This window comes from Poecile atricapillus, chromosome 32 (assembly GCF_030490865.1).
Source record: "Poecile atricapillus isolate bPoeAtr1 chromosome 32, bPoeAtr1.hap1, whole genome shotgun sequence".
In the NCBI taxonomy this organism is placed as follows: domain Eukaryota; kingdom Metazoa; phylum Chordata; class Aves; order Passeriformes; family Paridae; genus Poecile; species Poecile atricapillus.
In genome coordinates, this window is record NC_081280.1 from 59,594 (window position 1) to 83,277 (window position 23,684).

At 65.9% G+C, this 23,684-nt stretch overlaps 3 protein-coding genes across 7 annotated transcripts; 1 reads left to right on the forward strand and 2 right to left on the reverse strand.

Annotated features, from left to right (window-relative positions):
* Nucleotides 1-300: 300 nt before the first annotated feature.
* On the reverse strand, nucleotides 301-3,209 carry CD79A (CD79a molecule). Of its 3 annotated transcripts, XM_058860179.1 has the most exons (5): nucleotides 2,737-3,209; nucleotides 1,309-1,743; nucleotides 1,119-1,237; nucleotides 770-838; nucleotides 306-665 (listed from the first exon to the last, which is right to left on the reverse strand). In XM_058860179.1, the coding sequence occupies exons 1-5, from the start codon at nucleotides 2,837-2,839 to the stop codon at nucleotides 552-554; spliced, it is 840 nt and encodes a 279-aa protein (XP_058716162.1). In that variant the 5' UTR covers nucleotides 2,840-3,209; the 3' UTR covers nucleotides 306-551. The 3 variants fall into 3 exon arrangements, with proteins under 3 accessions (XP_058716160.1, XP_058716159.1, XP_058716162.1); XM_058860177.1 differs by lacking the exon at nucleotides 2,737-3,209 and having other exon boundaries at nucleotides 301-665; nucleotides 770-835; nucleotides 1,309-2,706; XM_058860176.1 differs by lacking the exon at nucleotides 2,737-3,209 and having other exon boundaries at nucleotides 305-665; nucleotides 1,309-2,702.
* Nucleotides 3,210-3,395: 186 nt separating this feature from the next.
* Nucleotides 3,396-15,522, forward strand: ARHGEF1 (Rho guanine nucleotide exchange factor 1). 3 transcript variants are annotated; one of them, XR_009280048.1, is made up of 30 exons: nucleotides 3,396-3,456; nucleotides 3,806-3,854; nucleotides 4,240-4,323; nucleotides 4,404-4,517; nucleotides 4,778-4,876; nucleotides 4,966-5,008; nucleotides 5,217-5,322; nucleotides 5,401-5,541; nucleotides 6,006-6,035; nucleotides 6,167-6,269; nucleotides 6,353-6,434; nucleotides 6,551-6,574; nucleotides 6,974-7,027; nucleotides 7,112-7,208; nucleotides 8,343-8,527; nucleotides 8,939-9,085; nucleotides 9,156-9,238; nucleotides 9,473-9,598; nucleotides 10,049-10,163; nucleotides 10,252-10,352; nucleotides 10,905-10,982; nucleotides 11,650-11,725; nucleotides 11,818-11,985; nucleotides 12,521-12,608; nucleotides 12,785-12,892; nucleotides 13,146-13,204; nucleotides 13,474-13,621; nucleotides 13,983-14,153; nucleotides 14,556-14,724; nucleotides 14,986-15,048. XR_009280048.1 is itself a non-coding variant. In XM_058860180.1 (30 exons), the coding sequence occupies exons 2-30, from the start codon at nucleotides 3,828-3,830 to the stop codon at nucleotides 15,505-15,507; spliced, it is 3,120 nt and encodes a 1,039-aa protein (XP_058716163.1). In that variant the 5' UTR covers nucleotides 3,396-3,456; nucleotides 3,806-3,827; the 3' UTR covers nucleotides 15,508-15,522. The 3 variants fall into 3 exon arrangements, 1 of the variants encoding a protein (XP_058716163.1); XM_058860180.1 differs by lacking the exon at nucleotides 13,474-13,621 and adding an exon at nucleotides 15,129-15,522; XR_009280049.1 differs by lacking the exons at nucleotides 12,521-12,608; nucleotides 13,983-14,153; nucleotides 14,556-14,724; nucleotides 14,986-15,048 and having other exon boundaries at nucleotides 13,474-13,555.
* Nucleotides 15,523-15,995: 473 nt separating this feature from the next.
* On the reverse strand, nucleotides 15,996-18,984 carry ERFL (ETS repressor factor like). Its single transcript, XM_058860025.1, is given in 8 exon segments — nucleotides 15,996-16,049; nucleotides 16,321-16,391; nucleotides 16,723-16,798; nucleotides 16,800-16,850; nucleotides 17,168-17,240; nucleotides 17,242-17,352; nucleotides 17,961-18,195; nucleotides 18,921-18,984. Coding segments are annotated over 8 exon segments (735 nt in total).
* Between the last annotated feature and the right edge of the window lie 4,700 nt (nucleotides 18,985-23,684).

The following is a 23,684-nucleotide window of genomic DNA, read 5'->3' on the forward strand; positions in this document are numbered from 1 at the left end:
ACTATTTAATAATATTTAGTATTTCTTATATTTAATAATATAATAAATTATTAAATACAATAACATTTTAAAATTAATAAAAATAAAGCTATACTAAAATGTTATATTATTTAATAATTTATTATTTTAATATTGTATAGTATTATTGTATTATTGCATTATTATTAAATAATTATATTATCGTTGTTAATTATTACTTATTTTAATTATTAATCAATAACATTATTATTGTTAGTGTTAGTGTTATTGTTATTATGCTAAAATGGGGGGAAATTGTAAGGAAAATAGGGGGGGAATTTGGGATATTGGAGGAAAATGGAGGTCTCGTCCTCATTATTTATTCACAATTTATTGAAGATTCATCAATTGTTTATTAGCCATCTATCCGCTCCAGGCGAGAGGGGGTCCCCCAGCACCCCCCAGACCCTCACCAGCTTTATTGGGGGGGCAGGGGCTCAGCACAGCCTTAAGTTCCTAAAGCAAAGCCTCTGTGGGGAGGGGGGCACGCAGGGGTTTGGGGAGGGGTCCCGTGGGATGATTCTGGGGGTCTTTTAAGGCTTCTCCAGCAGGCCGTCGGCAGCGGGGGGGGTCCCCACGTCCTGGTAGGTGGCTTGGACCCCCCGAGAAATGTCCTCGTACATGGAGCACTCATCCAAGTTCAGCCCCTGCGGAGGGGGAAATGGGGGTGGGGGGTTGGTTTGGGGGTGATGGACCCCCCCCCTCCTCCCCAGCCCCTTTTTGGGGGCCTCACGGCCTCCCCCCAGGTCACCTCATAAAGATTTTCCTCCTCCAGGGCGATTTTCTTGGGCTGGAGGAGCCGCTCATTGGCCCAGCGCTTCTGGGAGGGGAGAAAAAATGGGGTGCGGGGGGGGGTTGAGGGACACCCGGGGAGATTGAAGAGGAATTGGAGGGGATTTGGGGTGCTGGGGGGGAACTGGGGGTGCCAGAGGGAGAATTGGGGGTCTCCGGGGGGGGAATTAGAGGTGTCAGGGTTTTTTTGGGGGCGCCTGGGGAAGGGTTTATGGGTACCAGGAGGAATCGGGGTTGTCAGGACTGAAATCCCGGGGACAGCAGGGCCGGAATAAAGGGCGGGGTCCCGTTTGTCGCCCCCTCCTCACCCTGAAGAGCAGCAGCAGCCCCGGCCCCGCGGCGCAGAGCAGCAGCAGCACCCCCTGCGCCGTCAGGATCCTGTTCTTGGTGGCGTCCCTCAGCTGCAGGAATGGCACCGGCACGGGCTCTGCCGGACCGGCCGGGTCAGCCAGACCCCCCGAAACCTCCCCAAGCCCACCCCCCGAGACCCCCACTGACCGTGCACCCGCACGAAGGTGCCGCAGGACTGCGCGGCCGCCTCGCCGAGCTGCAGGCGGCAGAAGTAGAGCCCGCTATGGTTGTGCTGCAGGCTCTGGAAGCTCAGCGTGGACACACAGCCCTCCCGATCCACCTGACGCCCCCCGCCCGCCGCCGGCACCTCCTGCGGCCAGCTGCAGCCCCAGCTGTGGTAGCGCCGGGGACACACCTGCAGCCAGGTGACCGTGGCGGCCGGCGGCGCCTCGAAGCGGCACTCGAGGCTCAGGGGCTCGCCGGGAGCCGCGGAGCGGGACGTAGGCCCGGGCCACACGCGGAGCTCGCCCGAGGAGCCGCAGGACGGGCCGGAGGCGGGGTTGATGGCCACGGCCAGCGGCTCCGGGGGCTCCGAGCGCGGGGGGACAGCCGGGGGGTACGCGGGGCTCTGGCACTGGCAGCCTGGGCGGGACAAAGGGGGCTCAGCGAGCCTGCTGGGGGGGCACTGCGGACCCGCCGTGGGGCAGGGGCTCGCACAGAGACCCCCGATCCCCGCCGGGGGATCCCCGCAGCCCCCCATGGGTGAGGGTCTTACACGGAGAGCCCTGGGTGACACCGGGGGAGTCAAAGAGCCCCCCGATCCCCGCAGTCCCCCATGGGTCAGGGTCTCGCAAAAGGAACCTGTGTTGAACAGTGGGGGGTCCTTGAGGGGCAGTGACCCTGCTGTGGGGTCAGTGCGGACCCCCGCGGGTGAGGGGAGCATTGCAGCCCCCCCGCGGGTGGGGGTCTCGCACAGGTGGCTCAGGGTGGCCCCGCAGCCCCCCCAGTTTCAGTTTCCTGTCCCCAGTTTCAGTTCAGCTGGGGACAGGAAGCTCGGCGGGGTCGCGCTGGCACAGGTGGCTCGGGGGAAGCACGCGGTGCTTTTGGGTTCCCCCAGAGACCCCTGCCGGGTTCAGGGGTCCCCCTGGTCATGGGGGATGGGCACTGGGGTCCCATGAGGGGTGGGCACAGGCGGGACCCCCAAGATCTCCAGACCCTGAGACCCGGCAGGTCCTGAAACACCCCAGCCCAAAACCTGAGACCCCGGAAATGAGATCCTCAGCACCCCTGAGAATCCCCCAGACCCAAACCCTGAGACCCCAGAAGTGACACCCAGGGACCCCTGACACCACCAGATCTAAGCCCTGAGATCCCTGGGACTGCTGAAACCCCCAGACCCAAGCCCTGAGACCCCCAGTACCCCTGAGACCTCCTGACCCAAGCCCCGGGACCCCTGAAACCCCCAGACCCAAACTCGGAGACCCCCGGGACCGTTGATACCCCCAGACCCAAGCTCTGAGACCACTAGGACTCCTGAAACCCCCATGCGCAACCCCAGAGACCCTTGAGACCCCCAGAACCCCCAGACCCAAGCCTCGGTCCCCAGTTCCCCCATTCTCCCCCCCACAGCGATACCTGGGAGGAGGAGGAGGAGGAGGAGGCTGAGGAGGAGGGGGCTCGGGACCCCCTGTTTTGGGGGAGCCCCCTGGATTTGGGGAGCGGCCGCCATCAGCTGCATCCGCCCAGGCCCTGAGGAGATTCGCCCCAGTGCCCCGAGGGGAGGGAAATGGGGGGCCCGCCCCAAAATCCCCTGGGACCTGGGGGGGGCCGCCCCTCAGAGGGGGGGATTAGGGGGCAGGAGGCTTGGGGAATTGAGTGTTGGGGTGTTGGGATTTGAGTCTGGGGTCTCAAGGGTTTGGGGGTCTCAGTACTGCGATGTCACGGTTTAGGCCTGGGGGTTTCCCGGTGGTCTCAGGGCTTTGGGGTGTCACCGTTTGGAGCTGGAGGATTCCCAGTGGTCTCAGGGGTCCCGGAGTCGTTTCTGGCGTTAGACTGGGGGACCCGTTGGGGTGGGTCTGGGGGTCACAGCCCAGAGGGGGTTCGGTGTCCCGGGGGGAAATCGGTGTCCCGGGGGGGCCGCGGCCCCACCTCACTTCCTGCAGGAAGCTCCGGCAGCGCCGGGGCCGCGCTTTGTGTCCGCCCGGGGAACGCCTTTTTCCGCCCTGCCCCCGCCGCCCGCACCCCGAAACTCCCCAGAGCCCCCCAAAACCCCCCAAACACCCCCCGAGCCCGCCCCCGCTGGACTCCGCCCCCCCCACCCCCATTTCCTGGATCGTTTCTCCAGCGCGGAAACAGGTATGGGGGGGGGGCTGGGCGGGGGGTCCGCTGCCTCATCGCCAAAGTCCCCCGCGACCCCCCCAAAGAGCCCCCCAAGTTCCCCCTTGGCCCCCCGAGGGCGCCCCCCGGATTCCCACGCATGTCCCCCATCCCGAAACGGTTTTTGGGGGGATCCGCCCTGGCCCCCCTCGCCCCGCCCCGCTGTGAACGGGGCCCTTTGTGCGGCCCCGGAGAGCGGCGCCGCCCCCTCCCCACCCGCGACCCCTCCCCAGAACCGCGGCGGGGGGGGGGGGAGCGAAGAAACCCCCCCGACCCCTGACACCCTCCCCCAAATCCTGAGAGCCCCCCCCCCTCAAACTTCTGACAGGACGAGCCCCCCCGCGAGCAGGATGGAGCCGGAGGAGGGTCTCAGTGGGGTGAGCGGAGCCCCCCACCCCTGGGGGGGTCCGGAGACCCCCCGAGATCCCGAGGCCCTGGGGGTCCCGAGAGTCGCGGGGCCTTGGGGACCCCGCGGTTTTGGGGGTTTTGGGGATTTTAGAGTCCCGGGGGTCCCCAAGATCGAAGGGGTTTGGGGGGTCTCGGCGGTCCCGGGATCTGAGGCATCTGGGCGTCCCGGGGGTTCTGAGGGGGTCCTGGGGGTCTCGGGGGGTCCTGGGGGTTTCTGGCATCCTGGAGTCTCAGTCTTGGGGTCACGGGTGTCGGGGGGGATGGGTCGCAGGACTGGGGGGTCCTGGGGGCCTCAAGCTGGAGGAGCCTGGGGGACCCCGGCGAGGCCCCCCCGACCCCTCGGTTCCCCCCAAGCCGCCGTGCGCGGGTGCCCGCGGCCCTTCGGCCGCTGCCATCATCGGTGCCGAGGACGAGGACTTCGAAAACGACATCGAGCCCGTGAGCGTGGGGAGGGGCTCCCTGGGGGAACCCCCCGCGTTTGCCCCCCAAATCCTGACATCCCCCGCCCCCCTCCCCAGACCCCCGAGGAGCAGAACAGCCAGTTCCAGAGCCTGGAGCTGCTGCGGCAGCACCCGCTGTCCCTCATGGCCTTCCTGCAGCACGTCGTGCTCCAGTTCGACTCTTGCCCCGTGGTGAGATGGGGAGGGGGCTCCCGCACCCCCCAGAGACCCCCCCCAAACCGGGGGGGAGGGGGTGCTGAGGGTGACATTTCCCCAGGGGGGCGCCCAAGGGTGGGGGGGGGGCTACACCCTGGGAGTAACTTCTGTCTCTGTTCCCCCCTCCCCGCCGGCAGGGGCTGGAGCCGAGGTAAAACAGAGGAGGGGGAAAGTTTGGGGGGGCGGACTGGATTTATTGGGGGGGGGGTCACCCCATTCCCATCCCCTCCCCCCAGCTCTGTTACCTGCACGTGGACATGATGCGGAGGATGAACCCCAAGGAGGGCAGGAAGCAATTCCTGGAATTCTGCCACTTGTTCCTGGACAAGGCGGGGGTGAGACCCCTCCTCAAACCTCCCCGGACCCCTCCTCACCCCAGGAATGGTCCCCTAAATCCTGACACCCCCCCCATCCTCTGTGACAGCTCCTGCGGGTGCCCATCCCCCACCACGTCCAGTTTGAGCTGGGTGAGTGACAGCCCGGGGGGGGGGGGGGTCCTGAGAACCCCACCCGCCCCCCGACCCCTCCTCTTTTTGAGGGGGCCCCAACCCTTCCGGAAACTGCTGCAAAGGCGGCCCCCAGAGCTGGGGGGGAGGGGGGCTTTGGGAACCCCCACAACCCCTGGCCGGGGGGGCTGTTAATGGGGAGGGGTCTCCACCGCCGCCTCCCCCTCAGAACGGACCCGTCCGGAGCTGCTGTCGGAGGAGACCCAGCGGCGATTCCTGCAGGACATCCAGAACTTCCAGGAGCCGGAGATCTCCCGGCAGCTGGAAGACTTCAGGTCTCGATTGGGGAGGGGGGTCGGGGGGGTTAATCTGGGGGGGTGGTCGGGGGTCCAAGCGCTCGGTGACCCCCCCAGGTCGAAGCGGTTGATGGGGATGACGCCGGGGGAACAGGAGCTGTCGGAGCTGGAGTGGAGCCGCGCCCGGGACCCCTCAGGATGCGACTCCAAGGAGAAGCAGCTGGCCGAGCAGCTCCTGGCTCGCCTCGAGGAGATGCAGTGAGTGGGGAGGGGGCTCCAAACCCCCCCCTCCGAATACTCGGGAATTCCCTCCCTATCCCTAAGTCCGGAAATCCACGGAACGCCCCCAAAATCCCTGGGACCGCCCACGGCTTATGGCGCCGCTCCTAAATTAGCATCACTCCGCCCCAAAGGCATGTTTGCCTCCCCAAATCGCTGTAAAAACCCCAAAATCCTTGTGAACCGCCCCCAAATCCTTGTGAACCCCCCCAAAATCCTTGTGAACCTCCCCAAGTGCATGGAACCACCCCCTAAAATTGGGTAACTCTTCCCCAAATTCCTATAAACTCCTCAGATCTGTGGGTTTGGACTGGTCCTAGGTGAGATTTGGGGATGGTCTGATGAGATTTCGGTCTCAGAAAGGATTTGGGGGGGGGTCTCAGGTGGGATTTGGGGGATTTTGGGGGGGGGGATTTGGGGCTCATCCTCCTCTCTCTCCGCAGCCTCACCATCTCTTCCGATGAGGAAAAAAGGTGAGGGGGTCTTTGGGGGGGGGGGGGGGGTGTCAGGGGGTCTGAGAACACTCAAGGGATCCCGGGTGGGTTTTGAGGACCCCCCAAGACCCCCAAATTCCCCCGGACCTGCCCCGAACGCCCCTCCCCAGCTCCGTCATCTTCGGCGCCATCGTCGCCTACATGAAATTCCTGGGCGTCAGAACCAAGGGTGGCGACACCAAAAAATCCAAATCCAACTTTTTCCGTAAAAAGGTGAGACCCCAGCTCCTGCTCCCCAATTCCCCCCGATCCCCCCTGACCCCCCAGACCCCTCCTGACTCCCCCTTTCCCCACAGATTTCCGGGAAGGAGCCCCAGGGAAAGGCCAGGAAGGGTTTCAGCCTCCCCGGGGCCGCTCTGTGGGGTCGCGACGCCCACAGTGAGTGGGGGGCTATGGGAGGGGGGGTGGGAGACCCCTCCCCACCTTCTGCAGGACCCCACCCTTTTCTGCTCCCCTCCCTCTCAGGCGCCTCCTCCCCACATTTTGTTTTGTAGGTGCTGAGTTCAGGCAAAGCGAAGGTACCACCGGACCCCCACCCCATTTATCCCCTCCCACCTGGGGGGCTCGGCCTTTCCCATGGGACCCCCACCCCATTTATCCCCCAAACCTGGGGGGGGCTATAGGACCCCCACCCCATTAACACCTGGCTGTTGACCCCTCCCACCCCATTAATGCCCCCATTGAGCCCCCCCAACCCCCCCCGCCCCACTGAGCCCCTCCAATTTTTGGGGGAGTTCACCCACGACCCCCCAGAGCTTTTGGGGGCTTCCCCTGACTCCCCCTGTCTGCCCCCCAGCCGAAAAGCCCCCCCCCCCAGAGCGGAGGGGCCCGAGGGGGGCAGAGCGCATTGAGGGGGGGTCTTCCCGCCCCCCCCGTGGCGGGGGGGGTCACAGGCGGGACCCCCGACCCCCCCCCAGGCCTGTCAGTCACCGTGACCCCCCCGGGCGGGGACAGCGCCGAGGCTGAAGCAGGTGAGGGGCGGGGGGGGCTTTTTCTTGGGGGGGGGGGGGTCCTATTCCTGCACCACCCCACCCTAAACCCCCCCTCCCATCCAGGGACGGACCTCCTGGGACCCTCGGAATTGGGGGACCCCCCCTCGGAGCCCCCCTCCGGAGAGCAGCACGCCGTGGAGGAGGGAGCAGAGAGCGAGAGGTGGGTGAGATGTCCCCCCCAAAATCTGGGGTGTGTGTCCCCCGCACCTGTCCTCCCCAAACCCCCCCCACAGGTAACCTCCTCCCAAAATTACCCCCCCACCCAAAGGAACTCCTCACCCAAATTAGACCCCCCCAAATTAACATGCCTCCCAAATTAATCCCCCCAAATTAACCCCTCCACCCAAATGGAGCCCCCCCTTAATTAAACCCCCCCCAAATTAACCCCCCCCCAAATTAACTCCCCCCAAATGAACCTCCCCTCAAATTACACCCCCCCGAGGCTGTCGGGAGCTGCTGTCCCCCCCATAATTAACCGTAATTACCAAATTATCCTTCCCTGGATGCTTTTGGGGAGCCGGGACCCCCCCCCAAATTAAATTCTCTCCCCAGACGCAGCCTCAGGTTGGTGACCCCCCCTTGCATGACCCCGGGGGGGGGGGCTCGGCCTTGACCCCCCCCCCCAGATTAACCAGCTAAGTACTCCCCCCACCCCTGCATGGCCGCCCCCTCCCCACAAAAATCACTCACCCTCTCCCCCCCCCCTTTCTTTTGCATGCCCCCCTGTGTCTGTCCGTCCCCCCCCCCCCCGCCCCCCCCCGTTTTGGGGCCCCCTCCCAGGAGATTGGGGCGCTCTGAGAGCCTCCGGGTGCCCGAGCGACGCCGCTCCCAAAAACTGGGGGGGGGGGCGCCAGCCCAACCCCCCCCGCTCCCGCAGCAACGCCGACCTGCAGGGACACCCCCCCCCCCACGTAGGTCTGGGGGGTGGGGAGGGGTCTGGGGAGGAGGACTCCCCCCTCCCCCCCATTTGAGAGATCTGGCGGGGGGGGAGCGACCCCCAGGATCAGGTGGTTTGGGATTTTGGGGGGGGGGGGGTCACTCCAGGATGTCCCCCTGAGATATTTTGGGGGGTTGACTCCAGGACATCCCAATGGGGTTTTTTGAGGGGGGGGTCTCTCCAAGAGAGCCTTATGGAATTTTGGAGGAGGGGTCACTCCAGGATGTTCCCCTGGGATATTTTGAGGGGGGGGTCACTCCAGGACGACCCCACAGAGCTTTTCCTGGTGGGGGGGAGTGGGCTCACCTCTGACCCCCCCAAATAATCCCTGCCCCCATCCCCGTTTCCGTGGCCCAGCCCGGAGCCGGGGGGGCCCGGGGGGGGGGACCCCCCGCCCTTTCTGCCTCGGCAGCCTGAGGAGGCTGTGCCGCGCCTGGAGCCGGAGCTGGAGCAGGAGCCGCCGGCCTGGCGGCAGCTCGCGGCCCCCGAGGCGCTCCTCAGGCTGCCCCAGCGCGAGCTGCGGCGCCAGGAGGTCATCAACGGTGAGGGGAGCCCCGAAACTGCCCCAAAATCCTGCCCTGGAACCCCAAAAACCCGCTCCAAAACCACCCCAAAATCCTGCTCCAGAACCCCAAAACCTGCCCAGAGTGCCACAAAAACCCACCCAAAAACCCGCCCCAAAACCGCCCCAAAAACCCACCCAGACCGCCCGAAAACAGCCCCGATCCCCCCCTCGATGTCCCAGACTAGGGGCAGGGAGGGGAACCCCAAAATGGACCCCAAAAATTAACTTAGCTGCCCCAGAACCCCCCTGAGGACCCCAAAACCCCTCCAGGACCTTTCTGAGGCCCCCTCCAGAGCTGCTGGAGTACCTCGAGACCCCCTCGAGATCCCCAAAATCCCTGTGAGACCCCCCAGACACCCCCCCAAAGACCCCCGACCCCCGTTTGCAGAGCTGTTCCTGACGGAGCACGCCCACGTCCGCATGCTGCGGGTGCTGCTGGAGCTCTTCTACCAGCCCATGCTCCGCGAGGGCTTCTTCGACGAGCAGGAGCTCTCCAACATCTTCCCCAGCCTCGAGGACCTGGTGGAAGTTCACAGTGAGTCGGGGGGGTCCCGGGGGGGTGTTTTGGGGTTTTTTTTTTGGGTTGACCCCCCCGTCTGTCCCAGCCGTGTTCCTCGACAGCCTCAAGAAGCTGCGGGAGGAGAGCGGCTTCATCATCGCCGAGATCGGGGACGTGCTGCTGGCCAGGGTGGGTTTTGGGGGGTCCCGGGGGGCTGGGAGGGGGTCTCAGAGTGGAAGTGGAGGGGTTGGGGGGGGGCTGGGGGGGGCTCTGAGGGTCCCTGGGGGTGTGGGGGGCTCATACCTGTGCTTTCAAGGGGCACTGACACATGTTTGAGGGTCTCAGCCGAGCTTTTGGGGGGGGGTCTCAGCAGTAATTTTGGGGTCTCCCCGGGGTTTGGGGGGCTCCCTTTGCCCCCCCCAGTTCGAGGGCACCGAGGGCAGCTGGTTCCAGAAGATCTCAGCGCGCTTCTGCAGCCGCCAGAGCTTCGCCCTGGAGCAGCTCAAGGCCAAGCAGAGGAAGGACACCAGGTTCAACCAGTTCATCCAGGTACCCCCAAAACAGCCCCCGGGACACCCCAAAATCGTCCCCAAAAATTTGGGAAGGGTTAAAAGATTTGGGGGGGGTTAAAGGGGGGATTTTGGGGGCTGGCACAAGCACGTGAGGTGTAATCAGCTCACCCAGGTACCCCCAAAACCCCCCCTTGCTGCACAAACAAACACCCCCCAGGAGCCCCAGAAATACTCTCAAAGGACCCCAAAAACGCACTCTGAGCATCCCAAAAAGTTTTGGGACATCTGGGGGGGATTTTAGGGGTGTTTTGGGGGGGGTTCAGAGGGGGCTTGGGATGGCCAAGGACATGGGGTGTAAGGAGTTCATCCAGATCCCCCAAAACAGCCTCTGGGACCCCTAAAAACACCCTCTGGGGGACCCCAAAAACACCTCCCGGGTACCCCAAACCCCCTCGGAACCCCCCAAAATCTGCCTGGCACCCCTCAGGAGGCCGAGAGCCGCCCGCGGTGCCGGCGGCTACAGCTCAAGGACATCATTCCCACGGAGATGCAGAGGCTCACCAAGTACCCGCTGCTGCTGCTCAGCATCACCAAATGCACTGGTGAGACCCCAAAACAACCCCCAAGACCCCGAAATCCGGGCTCCGAGACCCCCAAAATCCCCCGCAAAATCCTCCTGCCCCCTCGCAGAGGCCGCGGCCGAGAGGGCCAAGGTGGAGCAGGCGGCCGAGTGCTGCCGCCAGATCCTCAACCACGTCAACCAGGAGGTCCGGGACATGGAGAACCTGATGGTAACGCCCCCCGAAACCCTCCGGAACAGCCCGGAAACTCTCAGAAACCCCCCAAGATCCCCCTGAAACAGCCTGGAAACCCCTCAAACCCCCCCCAGAAACCTCTTGGGTCCCCCCAAAACCCCCCTAGAAACCCCCCAAAACCCCCAGAAACCCCCCAAGATCCCCCCAACCCCCTCAAAACCTCCCTCTGCTTCTCCACAAACCTTATGGGACCCCCCAAATTCCCCCCAACCCCCTCCAGGAACCCTTAGAGCCCCCCGGCACCTTCTAGGACCCCCCCAAATCCCCTCGGGACCCCCCAAATCCCCCCCAGTCCCCTCCAGGACCCCCCCAAATCCCCGCGGGACCCCCAGGTGCGGCTGGGTCCTGTAATGCGCCCCCTTCACCAGCAGGGAAAGCCAAAAGCCCACCCCAAATTCCCACCGGGAACCCAAATTTTCTCTCTGTGGGATCCCGAATGCCTCACCCCGAGCCCCCCCGAATCCCCCCAAGCTCTAGGGACCCCCTGCCCCCCCCCGAGCCCCCCTGAACCCCCCCGTGCCCCCGCAGAAGCTCAAGGATTACCAGCGGCGCCTCGATCTCTCCAACCTGAAGCAGAGCACGGACCCCCTGCTCAGCGAGTTCAAGGTTGGGGGGGGGGTCCCAGTACCGGCAAAATTCACCGTCTGGGTCCTTCCCAAATCCCCCCGACCCCCCCCCAAACTGACCCCCCCCCCAAGATCCCCCCAAATCCTGTCCCGAATGGCCCCCAATTCCCCTCTCTGTCCTCCCAAACTCCCCCCATAAAATCCCTCCTGTTCCCTGCCCTGGTCCCTCTGATCTGCTCCCCCAAACCTCCTCAAATCACCCCAAAACCTCCCCAGATCCCCTCCAAACATCCCCCTGTGCCCTCCCCAAACCTCAAACCCCCCAAAAACTCCCCTTAAGTTCCCGGAGAGCACTGAAATCACCAAACTCACCCTGGTGCACGAGGGGCTTCTTTCCCCCAAATTATCCTCAAAAACCTCCCCCAACACACACAAATTTCCCCCAAACCCCCTCCAAAGCCCTCCCCGCATCCCTCACACCACAAACCCCCCCCCCAGAACACCGTTCTTTCCCCCAAATTCCCCCCAAAAAATCACCAATATCAGAAACACCAATATAACAACATTTGTGCTGGTGCACAAAGGGCTCCTCTCCCGCAAACTCCCCCCGCAAAAACCTCCCCAGACTCACCCAAATTTCCCCCAAACCCCCTCCAATCCCCTCCCCGGACACATCACACCCAAAGAAACCCCCCAAACCCCCCCAGAACACCGACATCACCAAGCGCACGCTGGTCCACGAGGGCCCCCTGACCTGGCGCATCACCCGCGACAAAGCCGTCGGTGAGGCCCATCCCCCCCGCCCCGACCCGCCTTTGTTTTCGGGGTGTCCGCGCCCCGCCCCGACACTGGGGGTGTTTTTGGGGTGCCCGCAGAGGTGCAGGTGCTGCTGCTGGACGATCTGCTGGTGCTGCTGCAGCGGCAGGAGGAGCGGCTGGTGCTGCGCTGGCAGAGCCGGGCGCTGGCGCCGTGCCCCGATGGCAAGCAGCTGCTGAGCCCGGTGGTCCGGCTGCGCTCGGCCATGACCCGAGAGGTGGCCACAGGTCCGGGGGGGCTCCCCGAGGCGTTTTGGGGGATGGGGAAGCTCCCCGATAGGTTTTTGGGGGGTGGGAGCGGTCGCTGACGGGTTTTTGGTGTGGGTTGGGGCTCCCCTGCAGGCTTTTGGGGATGGGAGGGGCTCGGTTTGAAGGGATGAGGCTCCTGGATGGGTTTTGGGGTGGGGGGGCTCCCCGACAGGTTTTTGGGGTGGGGCTGGGTTTGAGGGGTTGAGGCTCCTGGTTGGGTTTGGGTTATGGGGGCGGGGTGGGGCAGGGAGGGGGGATTTTGGGTGGATTTGGGGTGTAGGGATGGGTTTGGGGTGTCAGGATGGGATTGGGGTGGGTTTGGGGTGTCAGGATGGGTTTGGGGTGGGTTTAGGGGTTTGGGGTGGGTTTGGAGTGGGTTTGGGAGTTTGGGATGGGTTTGTGGGGCGGGGCTCACCCAGAGCCACTCCAGGCTAAATTTGGGGGGTCCCGGTCTGTTTTTTTGGGGGGGCTGGAGGCACGGGGAGCCCCCTGACCACCCGAACCCCCCCCCCAGACCACAAAGCCTTTTACGTCATCATCAGCTGGGAGAACGGGGCCCAGATCTACGAGCTGGTGGCTCCCAGCGTGTCCGACCGCAAAAAGTGAGGGGGGAGCGCTCGGGGGGGCTCCCGGGGAGGGTTGGGTGTTCCAGGAGAGATTTTGGAGGGTCCTGGGAGGGCTCTGATGGGAGGATCGGGAGATTGGGGGGGGGGTTGGGGTGTCCTGTGGTTTTTGGGGGGATCTGGGGGTGCTGAAGCCCCCCCCGGCCCCCCCGCAGCTGGTGCAGCATCATCAGCGACACCGCGGGGTCCCTGAAGCTGCCGGGGGCTCAGAGGGCCAAGGGCCAGCGGCCGGGGGGGGCACACGGCCCCCCGGGCCAGCCGGAGTGAGTACCCCCCAAAACACCCCAAAAACCCAACCAGAAACCCCAAAACCACCCCAGAACACCCCAAAAACCCAACCAGAGACCCCCAAAACACCCCAGAGTCCCCCCAACACCCCAAACCCACCTCCTGACCCCCCCCCCCAATTCCCCCCAGAGCCCCCCCCAGCCTCCCTGGATATCGGGGGGGGGGGCTCGGGGGGATTTTGGGGGGATTTTGGGGTCTCCTTGCTGACCCTCCCCCCCCCCCCCGCAGTTACCGGGACCCCTCTGAAAATGGGGGCGGGGCCCTGAAGGAGCCGCTGCCCCTGGACGGTGAGGGGGGCTCAGGGGGTCCGGGAGGGTGTTTGGGGGGGTTTGGGGGTCCCAGGGCTGGGTTTGGGGGTCCCGGGGCTGGCTTTGGAGGGTTTCAGGTGGGTTTTGGGGGTCCCGAGGCTGGGTTTGGGGGGATCCCGGTGGGTTTGGGGGGTCCCGGGGCTGAGTTTGGGGGGTCCCGGCTGGGTTGAGGGGTGCGGGGGATCCCGGTGGGTCTGGGGGGGTCTCGGCGGGTTTTGGGGTGCAGGGTCTCAGCCGCGCCCCCCCAGAGCGGGAGAAGGACGGGGCTGTGGAAGGCACCGAATTCGGGGGCCCCCCCGAGAAACGCGAGGCCGAGACGGGGGTGCTGGGGGGGCTCCCCAGACCCCCCCGCGCCCCCGATGGGGGGGGGCCTGGCAGCCGCCGCCCTGCAGAGAGGTGAGACCCCCCACCAAATCTCCTGAGACCCCCCCAGAACCCCAAAACCCCCCTAAAACAGTTCAAACCCCTCTAAACTCTCCAAAACCCCTTAAAACACCCAAAAAACTCCACCCAGGCCCCCCCAGACACCCCCAAACCCCTCCCAAACTTTTGCAAAACCCCCCAAACCCACCCAGACCTTCCCAGTCTCCCCCAAAACCCAACGAGACCCCCCAAAACCTCCCCAAACCTTCCCAGAGCCCTTCAAACCCACCCAGATCCTCCCAAAACCCACTCAGACCCCCCAAAACCGCCCCAAACCCACCCAGACCCCCCTAAATTCCCCCCCAAGAGTCCCCCCAAATCTCTCCCCCCGCAGTGGCGGAGCTGCGGCGGCTGCTGCGGGCGGGGGCCGGGCCCGGACAGGGACCCCCACCCCCCGAGCAGGATTTGGGGGGGGGTCCCGGCGCGGCCCCCCCCGAGCAGGAGCGGAGACACGCGGGGGATGGGGCCGAGAGCGACGGGGACCCCCCCGAGGGGGGGGCCACAGGTTGGGGGGAGGAATTTCGGGGGGGGACCGGATTTGGGGGGTCGGGGAAGGGGCACCTGAATTTGGGGAGGGGGCGCTGGATTGGAGGGGGAGCGGATTTGGGGGGGGATCCCGAGTTTGGAGAGGGGCACCGGAATTTGGGGGGGGGGGCACACAAATTTGGGGGGTGGTCGGGAAAAGGGGGGAGTCAGTGCGGGGAGCACCCGAATTGGAGAAGGGGGGAGCACCGGAATTTTGGAGGGGGGACAAAGAAAGGGGGGGGTCGGGTCCGGGGGGCTGCGAGGGGGGGTCAAGGAAAAGAGTTCGGTGGGGGGGGGGGCACAGGAATTTGGGCTGGGGGGTGCCCAGGTCACACGGCTTGGCCAAGGTGTGACCCCTCCCCCCCTTTTCACTCTCCCTTAGGGGGGGCCCCGAACGGCGCCTGGGGGGGGCGGCCCGAGGGGGGGGGGTCCCCCGGAGGAGGGGGGTCCCGAGCTGAGCCCCCCCCCCCGCGCTGGTGCTGCCCCCCGGCCCCGCGGCCTGGCTGGGGGCAGAGCTGGGGGCGCTCCACGAGAGCCTCAGGGGGCTCAAGGTGAGGGGGGGGAATTGGGGGGGGGGGGGCTGCGACCCCTCTCCCCTCCCAAAACCAGCGCGGGGGGGGGGGGGGGGTCCCTGCCCCACATAAAAACGGGGAGGGAGGGGCGGAACCCCCCTGGTGGGGCCGGGGTGGAGAAATCGGGGTCTCCACCCCCCAAAAATGCGCGGGAGGATCTTCCCCAATAACGCCCCCCTCCCCAAAATAACGCCCCCCCCCAAAACAACGCCCCTCCCCAAAATAACGCCCCCTCCCCAGGAAATCGAGGATCATTACTGGCAGCTCTTCCTGGCCAAGCGTGGCCTCCTCACGTGAGCGCAGGTGAGGGGGGGCTCCAATTGGGGGGGGGGGGCTCCCCCTGACCCCCTCTGCCCCCCCCTGACCCCCCCTGGCCCCCCCAGGAGCATCCGCGACCCCCCCTCAATTCAGGGCTGCAGCGCCAGGAGCCGCCACCGGAGGGCGACAAACGCCGAGCGCCGTTTTTGGGGGGCTGGGAGGGGGGTCCGCACGCCCCCTCCTCTTTTATTCCAGGGGGATCCGCATCCCCCGCCCTCCCCGCTCTGTTTTTATACATTTTATATCAATTTATACCCAGGGGGAGGGGCGTGGAGACCCCTCCCCACTTTTAGCCCTTCTTTTTGGGGGTGGGGGGATGTACATAAATTTATATTTGGGGAGGGGGCGTCACAAAAGACTCTCCCCGTGCCCCCCCACCCCCAATTTGGGTGGAAAACCAAAGAATTTGGGAAAACGCCAAATAAAAATCAATGTCGCTTCTGAGGGGTGGGTTAGGGTTCTTTTTTGGGGGGAGGGGGCGGGCGCGACCCTCCCCAACCCACCAGGACCCCCCCCAAATAAAACGAGGCCGAGCGAGGGGTCTTTTATTGCTTGAGCAGCCGCCGGGGGGGCGGCGGGGGGGGGCGCAGGAATTTGGGGAGGGGGCGTTATTGGGGGAGGGGGCGTTATTGGGGGAGGGGGCTTCTTCCTCCATCACAACGACACAAGCGGGGGGGGGGCGCGACCATATTGCACTTCCAATGGGGGGGCTTAAAAAAGGGGGGGAGGGCGGGCACAAAGTCGCCCCCTCCCCAAAATCAGCGTGGGAAAAGGGGAAGGGGCGGGGCGAGGGGGGCTGGGCCCCCTGGGTTGGGGGGGTGCGTGGGACCTCCTCCCCCCAAATTTAGGGGGAGTCAGGGTCGTACATGGGACCCCTCCCAGTTTACAGAGCCGGGCTGGGACTCCCCCCCCCCCCCATTCCCGGGGGTCTCTCAGGTGCGGGCGGGGCCCTTCCCGCGGGCGGGGGGCTGCGGTCGGGGGGGGCTCTGGGGCGGGGGGGGGGGTCTCGGCCTCGTCCCCCCGAGCTCGCCCCTCCCCCATCCGTCACCTCCAGCTCCGAGTCCGACCCCTCCCCCACCCCCCCTGCCCCCCCCCCGGCGCGGGGGGGCGCGGGGGGCGCGGGGGGCGCGGGGGGCGCGGGGGGAGGGGGCGGCAGGTAGAAGGGGGGTGGGTAGAGCGCGGCGGGGGGGGGGCAGCTTGGCGGGGGGGGGCAGCGGCAGCGCCCCCGGCAGGTACGACCCCCACCCCCAGGGGTACTCGGGGAGGGGGGGGGCGCCCGTAGCCCCCCGCCCCCAAAAGCGCCGGGGCCTTGGAGTAGCCCGAGAGACCTGCGGGAAGTGGGGAGGGGGCGTCAGTGGGGGCGGCCCCGCTCTGGGGGTCCCGGTTTTGGGGGAGCGGCTCGGGGGTCCCTGCCCCGTTTTGGGGGTCTCGTTCCCACCCGGGGGTCCCCGCTTTGGGGGTCCCTGCCCCTTCTGGGGGTCTTTGCCCCGCTTTGGGGGTCCCGGTTTTGGGGGTTCCGTTCCCACCCGGGGGTCCCCGCCCCGTTTTGGGGGTCCCGTTTTGGGGGTCCCGTTTCGGGCTCCCCATTTGGGGTCCCGTCTGGGGGGTCCCGACCCGCTGCCCCCCCCGCCCCCCCGGGGGTCGCGCCCCCCCCCTCACCGGAGCCCAGGAAGGGCGCGGCCGCCTCCAGCCGCAGCTTCTGGGGGGGCTCGGGGGGTCTCTCGAACAGAGGGGGGGCGCCCGGGGGGGTCTGCGGGGCGGGGGACGCAGAACAGCGACTGCAGCGTCTGGGGGGGGGGCGCGGGATTTGGGGAGGGGGCCATGGCAGACCCCTCCCCAATTCCCCCCCGGTACCTGGGGTCTCTCTGACTGAATCTCCCTCCCCAGTTCCCCCGGGGGCTCTGACTGAAGCCCCCTCCCCAATTCCCCCCAATTCCCCCCGGCGGCACTGACTGAAGCCCCCTCCCCAACTCCCCCCGGAGTCTCTCTGACTGAATCCCCCTCCCCAACTCCCCCTCCTCTCTCCCTCCGAGCCCCCCCCCCGCCCCCGCTCCCCGGGGTCTCTCTGACTGAAGCCCCCTCCCCTATTTCGGCCCGGCCGTACCTCGGGGGTGCCGGGGCCGCACTCGGGGCCGGGGGCGGGGCAGGGGCCGGGGGTCAGCAGCAGCGGAGCCCCCCCCCCCCAATTCCAGGAGGGGATAATTCACCAGCACCACTTTGCTGAAGTTGAACTTGTACGTGAAGCGTTTGCCCTTGGTCTTGTGCAGGATCCGCTTGTTGTAGTAATACCTGGGGAGGGGGCGCGGCCTCGCTGCGACCCCCGCCCACCCTCCCGAACCACCCAGGGACCGCGGGGGAGGAGTCAGCCCACCCGGTCCTGAGACCCCCGGAGCCCCCCGGAGCTCCCCAGGACCCCGAGAGCCGCCCAGAGCCCACCCAGAGCCCCCCGGAGTCCCCCCGCACCCCCTGGAGGTCCCGGGATCACTCTGGGGGTCCCCGGGACGGGGATTTAGGGCCCCTTTGTGTCCCCCCCGTGTCCCCCCTGTGCGCCCCGGGGGTCCCCAGGGTGATTCCGGGGTGGCTCTGAGGGGTTCCAAGGTGATTTTGGGGTGATTTTGGAGTGATTTTGGGTGATTTTGGGGTGATTTTCCGGTGATTTTCCGGTGATTTTGGGTGATTTTGGGGTGATTTTGGGTGTCCCAAGGTGTCTCTGGGGTGATTTTACGGTGATTTTGGGTGATTTTGGGGTGATTTTGGGTGATTTTGCGGTGATTCTGGGGTGATTTTGGGTGATTTTGGGGTGACTTTGGGGTGATTTGGGGTGATTTTGGGATGATTTTGCGGTGATTTTGCGGTGATTTTGGGTGACTTTGGGTGATTTTGGGTGCCCCCCTGACCTGAGGGCGCGGCTGAGCTTGTCGTAGTTCATGTGGGGCTTGCACTTGCGCACCCCCCAGAGCCGCGCCACCTCGTCGGGGTCCTTGATGACGAACTCGCCGTAGTCGCCCTGCCAGGCGATGACCTCGCGGTACTGCTCCTGCCGCAGCAGCTCCAGGATGAAGTGCCACAGCTGGATCTGCCGCGAGCCGGGGCTCGACTCCGCCTTGTACGCCCACTCGGGGAACGCGAAACCTGCGGGGACAGCGACCTCAGCCATGGCGGCGGCATCGCTGTGATGTGACGTCATCGGCGTCGTCGGTGTGATGTCATCATCATAATTGTCATCATCATTATTATCATCATCATTATCATCAGTATGACATCATCGGTGTGACGTCATCATCACTGTGACACCCTGCTGTGTCCACTCAGGGAACGCGAACCCTGGGGGACATGGGACAGTGACGTCATCACGGGGGTGACGTCATTGTGACATCCTGTGCCCACTCGGGGAACGGGGGGGGATATGGGTGATGTCATCGGTGTGACGTCATCATCACTGTGACACCCCCAGTGTCCCTGCTGGGCCCGCGTGGAGCCGTGTGGGGACACGAGGTCCTCACCTGGATCTGGGGGGGCAGCACTGGGGCTTCCAGCTGTGTCCAGGTGTGTCCAGGTGTGCCCCGGTGTGCCCCCAGTGTCCCCAGGTGTGTCCCGGTGTGTCCAGGTGTGTCCCAGACCCCCCCAGGTACCCCCAGGTGTGTCCCCCAGGTGTGTCCAGCTGTGTCCAGGTGTGTCCCCAGGTGTGTCCCCAGGTGTGTCCCCAGGTGTGCCCCGGTGTGCCCAGGTGTGTCCAGGTGTGTCCAGGTGTGTCCCAGACCCCCCCAGGTACCCCCAGGTGTGCCCCGGTGTGCCCAGGTGTGTCCCAGACCCTCCAGGTGTGTCCCCAGGTGTGTCCCCAGGTGTCCCCCCCGTACCTGGGGCCCAGAGCGCGGGCACGGGCGCCGTGAGGAGCAGGTCGGACAGGCAGGTGCAGTCCATGGCCAGGGTCACACCTGGGGGGGAGGGGGCGTCACTGGGGCCCGGGAGGGGGTCCCGGGGGGATTTGGGGAGGGGGGAGGGGGGATTGGGGGGAGGAGAGAATTTGGGGAGGAACTGGGGGGATTTGGGGGGGGTTTGGAGGCGTCCTGGGGGGCTTTGAGGGGTACAGGGGCACCTTCAGGCGGGATTTGGCGGGGATTTGGGATTTTAGGGATGCAGGGGCAGTTTTAGGGCCGCATCCGGGGGCGCGGGGAGGATTCGGGGTCCCGGCCGCTCTTTCCCTCCCCCACCCTGCCCTCCCCCCCCGCCCCTCCTCCCCCACCCCTCCCCCCCACCGCCCCCCGGCAGCGGCGCCGCTCCCTCGGAATTTGGGATTTCGGAATCTGGGATTTCGGAATCTGGGATTTGGGACTCGCTCGTTCTTTGGGATTTCGGAATTTGGGGATCCACTCGTTATTCGGGGGTTCTCTCGTTCTCTGGGATTTCAAGGCTCTCTCGTTATTTGGGATTCTCTCCTTCTCTGGGATTATTTGGAATTCGCAGCTTCCTGAGCCTTTGGGGTTTTTCCTCGCTCGCGCCGTTAACGACCCGCGCTGGGAATTGGGGCCGCGGGCAGCGCCGGGCACGGGGGACCCTAAACACACACACACAGAAATCCTATAGATACACAGAGATCCTATAGACAGAGACCCTAAACACACACACACCCTATAGATACACAGATCCTATAGACACAGACCCTATATACACACAGACAGACCCTATAGATACACACAGAGACCCTATTGGGGCACAGAAACCCGCTATAGACACGCAGACCCCGCTATAGACACAGATCCCCTAGAGATGCAGCCCTATGGACACACCGAGCCCTATAGAGACAGATCCCCTATAGGGACAGATCCCCTATAGGGACAGATCCCCTATAGACACCGAGCCCTTGAACACTCACTCAGCCCTATGGACACCGATCCCCTATAAACAGGGCCCTCACCCCCCCTTAAACACGCAGACCTCAAACCCCCCCCTCCACACCCCCTATAGACCCCAAACCGCGCCCGAGCCCCCACAGACCCCAAATCCCCCCCAAACCCCAAACCCCTCCCTCAGACCCCAAATCCCCCCCAAATCCTACCCCAGACTCCAAACCCCTTCCTCAGACCCCAAATCCCCCACAAATCCCACCCCAGACCCCAAACTCCCTCCCCAGACCCCAAATCCCCCCCAAGTCCCCCCCAGACCCCAAATCCCCCCTAGCCCTCCCCCCCCCGTTCCCACGGACCCTCCCCCCGCTCCATTAATTATTCATCAGCCCCAATTACCGCCCGCGCGCCCTCGTTGTTTCATGACCCGCGGCGATGGCAGCGAGCCCGGACCCCCCCCCCAAATCCCCCCCCCCAGCCCCGGACCCCCGCCCAGCCCCCCCCCGAGCCCCCCCGAGCCCCCGGCCCGGATCGATCGCGGGATCAATGGGGCCGCTTTGATCCGCCGCGATCGGCGCCGGCCGGGGGGGGATCGGGGGGCTGGGGGGGGGCTGGGGGGCTGCAGGTGGGGTTTGGGGGGATTGGGGGAGGGTTTGGGGGATTTGGAGGGGCTGGGGGGTCTAGAGGTGGGGTTTGGGGAGGATTTGGGGGTCTGCAGGTGGATTTTGGGGGGTTTGGGGAGGGGTTGGAGGGTTTCGGGATCTGCAGCTGGAATTTGGGGAGGGTTTGGGGGTCTGCGGGTGGATTTTGGAAGGTTTGGGGAGGCTTTGGGGTTCTGCAGGAGGAGACTGGGGGTCTATGGGGCGGTTTTGGGGTCTATGGGATGTACAGCCCTACAGAGCCCCATAGAACCCCCATAGCCCCCCATAGAACCCCTGTAGCCCCCCATAGCCCCCCTCACAGGTCCCTCTGTAAGCACCGCCCCGCGCCCGCACTGAGCGGCGGTGGCGGGGGGTAATAAATAATAATTAATTGATAATTAATGGCTCGTCATTAACAGCGTAAAACAGCGGGGGACTATAGAGCCCCTATGGGGCGGGGGGGGCGCGCAGAGACCATCTATAGGGCACGTGTGGTATGGGCAGGGTCCACCCCCACCCCCTATAGGGCCCGGGAGACCCCTATAGGGTCCGGGGGGTCTCTGCAGACCCTCTATAGGTTCGGGAACCCTCTATAGGGTCTGGGGGTCTCTCCGATCCTCTATAGGGTCCGGGAACCCCCTGTAGGGTCCGGGGGGGGTCTCTTCAGACCCCCTATAGAGTCCGGGGGTCTCTGCAGTCCCTCTATAGGATCGAGGAGCCCCCCACAGGGCCCGGACACCCCCCTATAGGGTGGGGGTCTCCATAGGTGCCCGGGACCCCCGCAGTTCCGCGCTGGGCGCCAGCAGAGGATGGGGGGAGGGGCGGGGGGGGTTGAGGGGGGCCGGGATGTGGGGAGGGGTTCCGGGGGGTTTTGGGGAGGGGTCCCGGGGCGTCCCGGGGCCGCCACTTCAAAGCCGCCGCTCGAGGCTGATCCGGCCCCGGTTCGGGGGGGTCCGGGGGGGTTCGGGGGGGGTTCGGGGCTGTTTGCGATCCGAGGGTCCCGGGAGGGGCCGGGGGGGATTTGGGGAGGGGGCGGGGCCGCGCTAATGAGCCATTAGCGGCTGATTAATGCGGCGGGGACGGGTTTGGGGAGGGGGGAACGGGAACGGGGGGGCGCGAGGGTTGGGGGGGGTCGTGCGGAAAGGGAGCGGAGACCCCCGGCCCCTGCAGGGGCCTCAAAACCCCCACAAACCTCACAAAACGTCAAAAAAAACCCCAAACCTCCCCCCAAAACCCACCCCGTGTCACCCGAAACCCCCAAAACCGCTCTGGGGGTCCCGGTGCCGCCCTCAAAGACCCCAAAACCCCCCCCAAACCTATTCGAGGGTGCCGGTGCCGCCCCCAAAGACCCAAAAATCCCCCCAAATCTGTTCTGGGGGTCCCCGTGCCGCCCCCAGAATTGCTCCGGGGGTCTCGGGGCCGCCCCCCAAGACCCCAAAACCCCCCAAATCCCTCCTGGTGGCCCCGGTGCCGCCCTCCAAAACCTCTCCGGGGGTCTCGGTGCCGCCCTTAAAGACCCCAAACCCCCCCCCAGACCCCGGTTGGTGGTCCCGGCGCCGCCCCCCGGGGGTTGCTGGGGGTCGCGGCGCAGCCCCCGCAGCCCCCCCAGCCCGGCCGGGGGTCCCGGGGGTCCCGGAGCCGCCGCGTTCCGGCCCCGGCTCCATTTTTCTTCATTTGGAGCCACTTTAGCCCTGACGGCGCCGCTGATTTGAGGCTCCGGCGGCTCCGGGGGGGCGGGGGGGACCCCCGGGATGGGGGGGGCAGAGGGGGGGACCCCCGGGATGGGGGGGAGGGGGGGCAGAGGGGGGACCCCCCCCGGAACCGCCCGAGAAGGGGGAAAAGGCGCCCCCCGAAATTGGGGAATAAACTGGGGGAGAAAAGGGAAGGAAATCGGGGGGTGAATGGGGGGGGGACCCCCGGGGGGGGAGGTGGGGAAAGGGGGGACCCCCCTCCCCCCGGAACCGGGGAGACCGAGGGGGGTTCGGGGGTACCGAGGGGGGAGCGGGGATGGGATCGGGGGGGTGTTGTCGGTACCGGGGGGATTCGGGGGAACTGGGGGGTGTTGACAGTACCGGGGAGGTTCCGGCGGTACCGGGGGAGGTTCGGGGGTCCCGGCGGTACCGGGGGGGTGCCCCGGAGGGTGTTGACGGTACCGGGGAGGTTCCGGCAGTGCCCGGGGGGGATCCGGCGGTACCGGGGAGGTTCCGGCAGTGCCAGGGGGGTGGCCGGAGGGGTGTTGACGGTACCGGGGGAGGTCCCGGCGGTACCGGGGGGGTCCCGGCAGTACTGGGGGAGGTTCCGGCGTCACCGGGTCTGGTCCCGGTGGGTACCGGTGGCAGGTGCCGGCGGTACCGGGGGGGTCCCGGCAGTACTGGGGGAGGTTCCGGCAATACCAGGAAGGTTCCGGCGGTACCGGGGGAGGTTCGGGGTGGTCCCGGTGGTACCGGAGCAGGTCCCGGTGGTCCCGGCCGTCGTTGCCGGTATCGATCGGGCCATGGGAACCATCCGTTATCGTGACAGGGAGCGACTCGCGGCCCCATCGATCCCGGGATGGGCGGGCACGGCCCCGGCCCCGGCCCGGTGGAACGGGGACGGGAACGGGGACGGGAACGGGAATGGCTTGGGAAGGACTCAGGAATGAAACAAATACCGCACAGGAACGGCACCGATCCCGCACCGATCCCGTGTGAATCCCGCACCGATCCCGCACCGATCCCGCACCGATCCCGGGGAATCCAAAGCAGGAATGGCACGGGAATGGCACCCGGCCGCACACGGACCCCACAGGGATCCAACACGGGCCCCCACACCGGCCCCACACCGATCCCCTGCGGGTCCCTCCCGCATCCCGGGCGGCTCCGGCCCCGCTGCCGCATCCCCGGGGGATCCCCCCATCCCCAAAAGCCGGGACAGCAGGGCCAGGTGTGCCCGGATGTGCCCCAGGGGTGTCCAGATGTGCCCAGGTGTGCCCCAGATGTGCCCAGGTGTGCCCGGGTGTGCCCCGGACCCGCACCCCAGGTGCGCCAGCCCTGCATTCCAGGCCGTGCCGGGCTCACGTGCACGGGTGTGCAAAGACACGTGAGGGCACACAGAGCTCACACGCACAGGTGTGCAGGGCACACGTGAGCAGGTGCAA

What these genes read in the sequence shown, in the direction of transcription:
- CD79A (XM_058860176.1), bottom strand. Translation starts at nt 2,044, where the DNA reads ATGCTCCCCTCACCCGCGGGGGTCCGCACTGACCCCACAGCAGGGTCA. An exon ending in CACCTTCGTGCGGGTGCACG is followed by an intron (nt 1,238 to 1,308) that starts GTCAGTGGGGGT and finishes CCGGTCCGGCAG; the next exon opens with AGCCCGTGCCGGTGCCATTC. An exon ending in AGGAGGAAAATCTTTATGAG is followed by an intron (nt 666 to 769) that starts GTGACCTGGGGG and finishes CCCCCTCCGCAG; the next exon opens with GGGCTGAACTTGGATGAGTG.
- ARHGEF1 (XM_058860180.1), top strand. Translation starts at nt 3,828, where the DNA reads ATGGAGCCGGAGGAGGGTCTCAGTGGG. An exon ending in GGAGCCGCTGCCCCTGGACG is followed by an intron (nt 13,205 to 13,982) that starts GTGAGGGGGGCT and finishes CTCCCCCCGCAG; the next exon opens with TGGCGGAGCTGCGGCGGCTG. An exon ending in CCCCGAGGGGGGGGCCACAG is followed by an intron (nt 14,154 to 14,555) that starts GTTGGGGGGAGG and finishes ACTCTCCCTTAG; the next exon opens with GGGGGGCCCCGAACGGCGCC.